Below are 10,147 nucleotides of genomic sequence, written 5' to 3'. Positions count from 1 at the left end.
GCGGCCCGTTGTTCCTGCCTTTGGTTCCGCATACATTCCCTAGCTCGTTGCAAATAGATCTGCCGTTGTTGCATATCTTCGTTTATTGGAAGGCAATTACGTTTTTTGCGATCAGCTGACACACCCATACACTTTTTTCGAGGCATTGTTATGCGTAATTATATTAAATTGAATCCTATAGTAGTAAAAATGGTCATTACGATCAACAAAATAACTTTTTGAAATTATAAGGTTACCGATTTTATGTAGACTCTATGAGATAAACGCAATATGTCAGTATATCTAATAGAAAAATTTTTATGTAAATGAAATGTTTAATTGAAAATCACCAAAAATACCATAATACCAAACACCAATATGCTTACCATACCAATAATACTCGTAATAAATGTATTGCTTAGCAGTTCTCATAAAAGGAATATCCGAATATTTTTCCGACAGGGTAGCCAGAACCAATATGGGCTGCAAATAAGATTGTGATCCGAAATTTACAAAAAATACCTTAATACCAATATACATATGAATGTACTTACCGTATCTACAATTTACGCGATAAATAAATTTCTCAGCTTTTATCATAAGAGGAAAAAGTGAATATTTTTAACTGACAGCGCAGCCTGCTACAATTCTTATTATTGAAATTCCTATTATTTGGATTACAGTTATGTTTAAGCTTGAAGTCACAATAGCACAGTATTTTGAAGTTAAGTGTTATTATGGTGATGCCACAGATGGCGCGCTTTAACGGCTTCGTTCATGTACGAATTGTGTGGTTTATATTGCAGAATTGTGTAAGAATTCGTGAATGATTTCATGAAATCATGAAAACTAAAAAAAAGCGGCATAAATATTTAGCAGCTATCAATACTAATCAAAAGTTTCGAAAAAATGTTATTTGTAACTTTTTATTTTTATAGTTAAATATTTAAGTGTTTTCTGATATTATTTTAGACATAATAATCTATTGGGGGAAAATAGTGTATTTAAAATTTTTTATAAAGAAATAATGTTTTCTTGATGTTGTATTTAGTAGTAAAGATATATACTCGTATATAAATATATATAAGAACTGAGGAATACAAAAAGCATTTTATGTTAAAGATTTAGATTTTGATTGCCAACTAAAGTACACGATGACTCACACGTGAAAGATTTTGTTAGTTGTGACGACTTTATATAATTTGCACCAGTTCATAGTTACGGTATGCGTAGTAGCGCGTAAAGCGCGGTTTCAAAATCGAATCCCAATACGATCACAATATGGCTTTCGGCTTTTATATTTGAATTTATGTAAGTATATTCACTACATTTAGAATGAAAAATTAAATGAATTTGATGTGAATTACTTGGGAAAAATTGTATTTATTTATTACTTCTAATTGTATTTATTATTTACTTACTGTAAAAAATTAATAATAGATTACCTACTTATTAACGGATAGGCATTTAAAAAGATCGTAATTGTATAAAAAAAATGTTGTGCTCACTTTAGGAATTCGTAACTAATTCTGTATACATTTTTGACCTCATAATTCATGAACAAAGGAAACCCCTTTAAAGCGCCATCTACCGACTGACATCGGCAATTAGTATTGTAAAAGTATTGAAGTGCTATTGTGACTGTAGGCTCGGTTTGTTTTTGTTTATTTGTTATTGACGTTTGGTTTTTCTTCATTTTGCTCATGAATAAATCACAATAAGCAATTTTCAGAGTTGTATTCGCGAATTCAATTTCACTGAAAATTCATAAGCAATTTCACGTGATATTTTTTTATATGGTCAAATTGAGAATTGTATCGCGATTTCAGCTGAAATTGAGGATAATGACGAAATTTGTGCGGTTTTGCGCANAATAAATCACAATAAGCAATTTTCAGAGTTGTATTCGCGAATTCAATTTCACTGAAAATTCATAAGCAATTTCACGTGATATTTTTTTATATGGTCAAATTGAGAATTGTATCGCGATTTCAGCTGAAATTGAGGATAATGACGAAATTTGTGCGGTTTTGCGCACTCGCTATCTCCTTGTATTAACTCGTCCTTCGTTGGTATACTCTGATGAACATATGTGAGGATGATAGCAAGGCTAACTTATATAAGGTAGTGTTACAGGAGCAGTTGAAATTTTCGCTCGATGTTTCTTAAAGAAATCCATAAACGTAGCGACCGTTGGTTCAACTTGGTGTTGTTTTGCTCTAGATTGCACTGTTTGTGGGCCTGTTGAATGAATTTATGTCTTGGTTGTATGAAAGATCAAAAAATTAGGATCTTCTGGCAAGTTGTACAACTTATCGCTACATTAATGACCATGTTGTACAAACTCATTTAATTTACGTTTATTTTGTACACTAAATAACCGAAAATGGATAACTCAGCCGAAATAGGTACGTGCTTTCGTTGAATTTTATAAATGTAAGCTGAAACTATGAAATTGTAAAAATGAGATTTTACAATGAGACTGCTCGCAAAATTAAAATGTTTGTGGGCAAAACGTACAACTTGATTGCGGATTGATTTGAACCAACGTTTTCGGCTTGCATTATGTTAAAAGGATGTGTTTGTTGTAATTCATTCTGTCATTTACTACCATTATGCGTAGGCCAATTCATGAAATCATTTAACGCGTTTGAGTAGAAACTGAATGAATGAACACCATTTCATGATTTCAATTAACGCGAAATAGAGTTTATGCTCTTAGTTTTTACTCAGATCGATGAAATGGTTTCGTGAATTGGACTACCCATACATGTGATACTTATGCTTTTAATTTATAAGGTAATTTTATGTTTTTATACTCTTGCTCCCACATGAATATATGCATTCGTGATAAGAATATATGAATTCGCCTTGGAAGATAGAAAGCGAGTTAGAATAAATGCCTAGCAAAGGAATTTGTCTTCTTTCAACTTAAGTAAATGCATTTTGCAAACAAAAGTGCGTACGTGCCTTGGTAATGGCGAATTCGTAAGGATCTATTGATTGCATTATAAACATTTTCATTTATTTGTTAAACATACAATTACTTCCATTACAACCCGGTCCTATGGATGCGAGAAGCGCGAATTCATATAAGGTGGTGTTACCGGAAAATGAATAAATAAATTATACGTATATCAGAAAATTATTAAGTTGAAATGAAATTATTGTTTGATTTCTAACCAAACCTATGTATGTAACTCAATCGCCTAATGGTTTGCCGAACCGTAAACATATGTTTACACATCCAATTTCGTGAGTAGGTACCTGGTACTCACACCTGTTTTAAGAAGTTTCGCTTCTATCATGTGTACGGTGTTACACATGCATTTTTTTCATTTGAAGCGCATTTTAGGCACCTGCGGGGTAAGAGGAATTGCAGTACAGTTGATTATTACTTCCGATTATGCAAACTCCGCACATGCATACAGCTTTGTACCTATATATCGTATCGGGATTGTTTTTCCTGTAACTTCCTGCAAGTTCGTGTAAAAACCTGTAAGTTCATTGAGTACTGGATCAGAGTTAATACAAGATTTCACAAAGAGAAGACGAGAGTAAGAGGGCATGCCGAACAAATGAATTTAGCTTCCCATTTTGCAAATAAAAGATGGTATGTGTATGTGTATTCATGACTTTAACGTAAACCTAGCGACAGATGAAGCAGAACCACTGATTATATTCCGAAAAGAAAAACTAAATTAAGGAATATATACAAATAGAAACGCTGAAACTACAAGCTCAAAAACAGTAATTGATGCGGTGTTTTCAAGATATTTTAACGCCCTTGAGTCACAAGTGTAGCTATACAAGTATTTTATCAGTCATACCGATAATTTCATGCATTAAAAGAATTAAAAATGAAAATGAATAAAAAAAATTAAATCAGTAAAGTGAATAAAATTAATTAAAATTAATGTTTAATTCTAACTGTGTAACTGAATCGCCTATTAATAGGTTTACATATAAAAAGATTATCCTCGTTTTCGAGCTAAACTCCTTAATCTGTAATTAGAAAAAGAGATTAGCCATAAAAAATTTAGATAATTATAAAACTATCTCAGATTAAACCGATAACCTTTTGGTGTCCAACCCAGTTTTATCGATTACACTTGCGAAGAAGAGGAGGAATGTCAAATGTAAAAGTAAACAAAAATTTATGCTAGCAAGGAAAAGAGGTTTGTGAAGGTATTTTTAATAAAATATTAAGTTAAAATATATTTAAGTAGCATAATATGTGTAGCTGAAAAAATTGACCACGGTGGCACAGAGAAGAAGCTTAACTTTTCCTCGAGTTGTGAGAATAACAAGCACAACCAATTTGACCGCTAACGAGCTTTGATTGAGATTATATTTATATGTAAAAGTACTTTTATGCTTTGCCGTACGCATATGTTTACACATAAAACTTTATTAGTACTTAGTACTCACGCCTTGTTTTCTTCTTTTTTTCTTCGGAGATGTCATCTGTCAAGGTTTGCATTTTATCGTGATTCTGACTAATCATGTTCTTTTTCAAATCGTTATATCTCGGGATCTGTTGATCGCAGAGACTTACTCTTAACGTCATTTTAAAGCCAAGAAACGAGCTTTAGATTTCTGTGCATAAGATGGTCAAAATCGTCTTAAAGCTAACTTAGCTATTAACAGTTGAACTTTTTAAAGTTGATTTGCATAGTAAAGACCAGTAAATTAGGGTTTAAAATTATACCATCGTAATCCTTGTTTAGTTCTCTATAAAAAACATATTTTTCTTTGTGACGAGATGGTTTATTTTGTGAGAATCAACAATTTTTTGTTATTTGTTTTCGAAAACTTATTTTGAGATATATTTAGTAAGGTGTTAAACATCGAGTTTTTGCAAGAATTTAAATTTTATTGCAGATTCTGATAGAACACCTATCCAGGTATAATATTTGTACGGCAAGATTTTTCTTTAAGGCGACAAACCCCTAGAAATGGGCGTGGCAATTGTAGGACTAAAGATTGCAAAACACAGATTTTATTGCGGATTTCAGCAGAATATCACTTCATTAACAACATTTGTTCCACAACTTTTTTAATCCATAGAGGTATTCTGGAAAAATCCACAATAAAGTCTAAATTTTTGAACTTTGGTTTTAATATAGCCACACCCATTCCTAGAATATTCTTTGATTGAAAAAGTTGTGAAACACATGTTTTTAACGAAGCGATGTTCTGCCGAAATCCGCAATAAAATCTGCGTTTTGCATACTTTAGTCCTACAATTGCCACGCCCATTTCTAGGGGTTTGTCGCCTTAAAGAAAAATCTTGCCGTACAAATATTATACCTGGATAGGTGTTCTATCAGAATCTGCAATAAAATTTAAATTCTTGCAAAACCTCGATGTTTAACACCTTACTAAATATATTTCAACATAAGTTTTCGAAATCAAATCACAAAAAGTTGTTGATTCTCGCAAAATAAACCATCTCGTCACAAAGAAAAATATTTAAAAATAGTGCTTGAAAAACGCCCATTTTTTAAACACGTTTTTGTAGAGAATTAAACAAGGATTACGATGGTATAATTTTAAATCCCTAATTAACCGGTGTGCACTATGTACAACTACAAAAAGTTCAACTGTTAATAGCTAAGTTAGCTTTAGGACAATCTTGGCAATCTTATATACCGAAATCTTAAGGTAGTTGCTTGGCTTTAAAAAGACGTTAAGGTTAAGTCTCTGTGATCAGCAGATCCCGAGATATGACGATTTGAAGTAGTACATGATTAGTCAGAATCACGAAAAATGCAAACTTTGACAGATCACATTTCCAAAGAAAAAAGCGGAAAAAAATTCCTTGAACAGGTGTAAGCTTATTTCAAGTATAGAACCCATAAAAAAATTGTAAGCCAATCGAAACTGTGACATAAAATTTGGTGTCCGATATAAAAAAGAAGGTCTCATATACTTGTGACTCAAGGGCGTTAAAATATCTTGAAAACACCGCATCAATTATTGTTTTTGAGCTTGTAGTTTGAGCATTTCTATTTGTATATATTCCTAAATTTAGCTTTTCTTATAGGAATATAAATTGTGGTTCTGCTTCACCACGCTTTTCTCACGCTTTCTTTTTTTTCTATGGGAGAGAAATGTCGACTTATACGGAAAAAGGTCCTCTTGTGGGTACCCCGGTACCCGGGTATTAACACAAGGGTTAAATGCACGCTTAGGTAGATACATACATATGTATGTATGATCTCGAGGTATCGACACTTCGATTACGTGTGCAAGGTATCGATGTACCGATGTTCTGCATAGTCCGTAATCGATTATAAAACATAGATATTTTACGTTTTATCATCGATAATTTGGAATATCAGATAAACCTTCTTTATTGCTGCGGTTGCTGTGGTGTAGCGGTTAATACCATGTTCTGACCGACATCGAAAACATGTTTTCGTTGGTAAAACTGTTTTTCAACCGAAAACTTGTGTTTTCGTCCATGTAAAATCTGTCAAATGAAAACACGTCGGAAACCAGTTTTCGTTGAAAACTACTTGCAAACTCACGTTCCACTCGTTCCAATCAATGCCTGCACTAGTTTATTCGATATTAGTGGTAGACATATTTTGTCATCCCTAAATTGTCACTTGTTATTTATTTATGTGGATTTAGTGAAAATATGGAGAAAACTAAGTACAAGAAAAGGAATGTTTGGAATGACAGGGGAGAAGCCTTGCTAATAGATATTTGGCAAACAAAAGTCGGCGCACTTCGCGGGCACAGAAAAAATAGCCATATTATTGAGGAAATGGCATTGGAGAGGCACGGTGTGCACAGCTGCTGAAATAAAGAGAAAAAGGCACAACCTGTCCCAAAAGTTTAGGTGAGTGAACTAAGGCTATAGTAAAGGTTAATAGTTTAATTAACATTATCATTTACAGAAAGGAAAAGCAAGCAGTCGGTCCAACTGGCGGTTCACCCTCACAGTGGCACTTATTCAGTAAAATGAGTGCCCTGCTTTCGCCATATCGGAGTTACGGAAGGCTTATTGGAAGAAAGCTTTAGCAGTAAGAGACCTTGTTTTAATATTTGTGTATTTTTTTTAATCATATGTGCTTATTTTAAGAAGGCAATAGTTCAATATGCAGATCCACTAACTCCGAATCGGTACGAATTTCGGAGGAACCGGCTGCATCTCCTTCTTCATGTGTTGTTGATGGATCTCCATTGCCATCACCGTCTTCAACACCTTCGCCGTCAGCAATTAGCATATCGACACCTTCGCCTTCGGCAATTACCATGTCGTCTCCCGAGCCGTCAACATCGACCATGTCACCCAATCCGTCAGAAATCAGCGAGCCTACAAATAAAAGAAGAAATCATTTTCAAAGTATTTTATTAAAAAAGTTTGACAAAATAGAAAAAGAGCTGGAGAAGTCTAACAAAGATTATGAAGAATCAAGCCAACAGTTAAAAATAATGACAGAGAAACTGGTTGAAAACGATAACAAAAAAAACCCAACTAATGGAAGAGTATGTTATAGAAACGAAAGAAGTTAACAAAGCTATACTTCAATTTGTAAAGAATTAAAAAAATTGCATACAGTGGCGAACAAAAGTATTGGCACAGAGATTTTGTTCGCAATATATGCAAAGTTTTTTATTGTAATTTCTTTTCGATGATGTTTTATAAAAACATATATCATACACCGAAAAACATAGAAATAAAATCTCTAACTTTCGTAATTTTTTTAGCAAGTTCAAATTTGCCCTTGACTAAAATTGAATGGGCTATAAAACTGCATGCCAAGAATTTTTCCCAAAAATCTGAACAGAAAGTTGCAAATTTGTATGCAAATTTATTTAATTTTTCAGAGTTTTTCACGAAGTTTAGAGATTTTATTTTTATGTTTTTTGGTGCAATATGAAATATGTTTTTATAAAACATTATCGAAAAGAAATTACAATAAGAAACTTTGCATATATTGCAAACAATTCTCAGTGCAAATGCTTTTGTTCGCCACTGTATGCGCGTGAAATGTGTGCACATATGAATAACTAAAAAAAAAATATAAAAAAATAATAATGTAAATATGAAATATGTGAAACTATGAATTAGAATATATTAGAATTAGAAATTAGAATAAAAAACTTTGCATATATTGAAACAATTCTCTGTGCAAATACTTTTGTTTGCCACTGTATGCGCGTGAAATGTGTGCACATATGAATAACTAAAAAAAAAATATAAAAAAATAATAATGTAAATATGAAATATGTGAAACTATGAATTAGAATATATTAGAATTAGAAATTAGAATAAAAAACTTTGCATATATTGAAACAATTCTCTGTGCAAATACTTTTGTTTGCCACTGTATGCGCGTGAAATGTGTGCACATATGAATAACTAAAAAAAAAATATAAAAAAATAATAATGTAAATATGAAATATGTGAAACTATGAATTAGAATATATTAGAATTAGAAATTAGAATAAAAAACTTTGCATATATTGAAACAATTCTCTGTGCAAATACTTTTGTTTGCCACTGTATGCGCGTGAAATGTGTGCAAATATGAATAACTAAAAAAAAAATAATAAAAAAATAATAATGTTAATATGAAATATGTGAAACTATGAAAATAAATGAATGAAAAATGAATATAAAGTATGGGTATATTTCAAATACGTGGACAGAAAATCAACGGCTACGTTCAACGAAATTTTAAGGGATTGTAGGGAAGTACACAGAGAAGGTTGTTATACTATATACATTTTATTCCAATCCGTCAAATCACTTAGAAGGTATGGGAATCATATCTATATAGGTATTATATTCTATAAAGTTACAAAGGCAAAGGCGCAGTCAAAGGCAACGACAAAGACAAATATAAAAATAAGGACAAAGATTAATATTGATATTAAGGGAAAAGATGATGAAGTAGAAGATAGAGATGAAGAGAACATAGCTCTTCGTTATCCGTTTATATTTGTAATTGGTAATTGGTGTAATTAATATACTTACTTAAATATGTGCACAGCGCAGATCGTATCATTTCTGCATTACTTGGGTCATCAGATATATATGTCACATCACTCGGGTATTGGCGCCTAGTCTCCAACTCCTCCAAAGCCTGTAACCATTTACTGTTTAGGAAATCATTGCAATCATTTAGAAAGTTGTGAAGGATGCAACATGCTTTAATTATGGAATTGGCATTCCGTATAGAGTTGTTAATTCCTTTTCCAACGCGACGAGGTGTCCAAAAGCGTTTTCGACAACACTACGAGCTTTTGAAAGAGCATAGTTAAATACTTTTTCATTTGAGTTTTGATTTACGCTAAATGGGTAGGGTTTCATAAGTTTTTTGCTAACTCGAAAAGCCGAATCTTCAATAATAAATACTGGCACATTTACACCAGAAATTTCCCCAGTCATTTCGCTTAGTAAGGGACAATTCTCTATCTACTGCTTAAAAGATGATGACTCAAAAATTTGTGAGTCGTTGCATCGCCCGGGACCCCTGACGTTTATGTAAATGAAGCGGTATCTGAAAAGGTTAGGCATTATCGTTTATTTACTTATACCTGTATCTGAAATTCAGGATTTTACCTAGCATCAACTAATAATAATAATAATATCCCAACGGTTTTTACAGTCCGCATGACGTACGGAACCAATATTTTAAATTTTTGTGCCGAGTCACGATAGGCAGGGGTTTGTTAAGTGTCGAGATCTAAAACTGTTCGGCTACAGAACTAAATTCATCAGCTGATTTTATGTATTTATGTCAATAATTCACTTATTGAGAGAGGAGAGTATCGCTTTCTTAATGCTGAAGAGCGGATCTGATATATCAAACGTGCTGGAATTAGAGTTAAAATCCTGGCATAAGCAACGGAGTGGGTCGTGCAATTCAAAATTGGTTTTACAAGCTTTCAGAAATATGGGACAAAAGTGTCTTGATACGCGTGACGGAACATTAAAGCTTACATCAGCCAGAAGAGACGGACTTGAAATTGAGCCTGTCAGTAATTTAACCATAAAAATTATACCAAGCATTTCCCTGCGACTGGCAAGTGTAGGAAGGTTAATAAGTTTTAAGCGACTCGTATAAGGTGGAAGACTATATTGAGAATCCCATCGGAAATTTCTTAAAGCAAAAAGTAGGAATTGTTTTTGAATTGATTCTAT

At 32.7% G+C, this 10,147-nt stretch overlaps 1 protein-coding gene and 1 long non-coding RNA gene across 2 annotated transcripts in view; one reads left to right on the top strand and one right to left on the bottom strand.

The window, feature by feature from the left end:
- Positions 1-6,425: 6,425 nt before the first annotated feature.
- LOC108364479 (uncharacterized) lies at positions 6,426-7,791 on the top strand. The gene is made up of 3 exons (XR_001847758.1): positions 6,426-6,832; positions 6,891-7,016; positions 7,076-7,791. It is a non-coding gene; the product is annotated as an uncharacterized LOC108364479 (long non-coding RNA).
- The window catches only part of LOC108364478 (uncharacterized), a 4,839-nt gene continuing 1,723 nt past the window's right edge, over positions 7,032-10,147 (bottom strand). Inside the window, exons 3-4 of the mRNA XM_017618168.1 lie at positions 8,978-9,086; positions 7,032-7,309 (exon numbers count right to left, since the gene is read on the bottom strand). Coding sequence (XP_017473657.1) covers positions 7,071-7,309; positions 8,978-9,086 — 348 coding nt within the window. The 3' untranslated portion in view covers positions 7,032-7,070. The remainder of the gene's footprint in view (positions 7,310-8,977; positions 9,087-10,147) is intronic.

Source organism: Rhagoletis zephyria, unplaced genomic scaffold, assembly GCF_001687245.7.
Source record: "Rhagoletis zephyria isolate East Lansing unplaced genomic scaffold, Rhagoletis_zephyria_1.1 Rzeph_scaffold_01568, whole genome shotgun sequence".
NCBI classification, from domain to species: domain Eukaryota; kingdom Metazoa; phylum Arthropoda; class Insecta; order Diptera; family Tephritidae; genus Rhagoletis; species Rhagoletis zephyria.
This window is presented reverse-complemented; position numbering and strand designations above follow the sequence as displayed.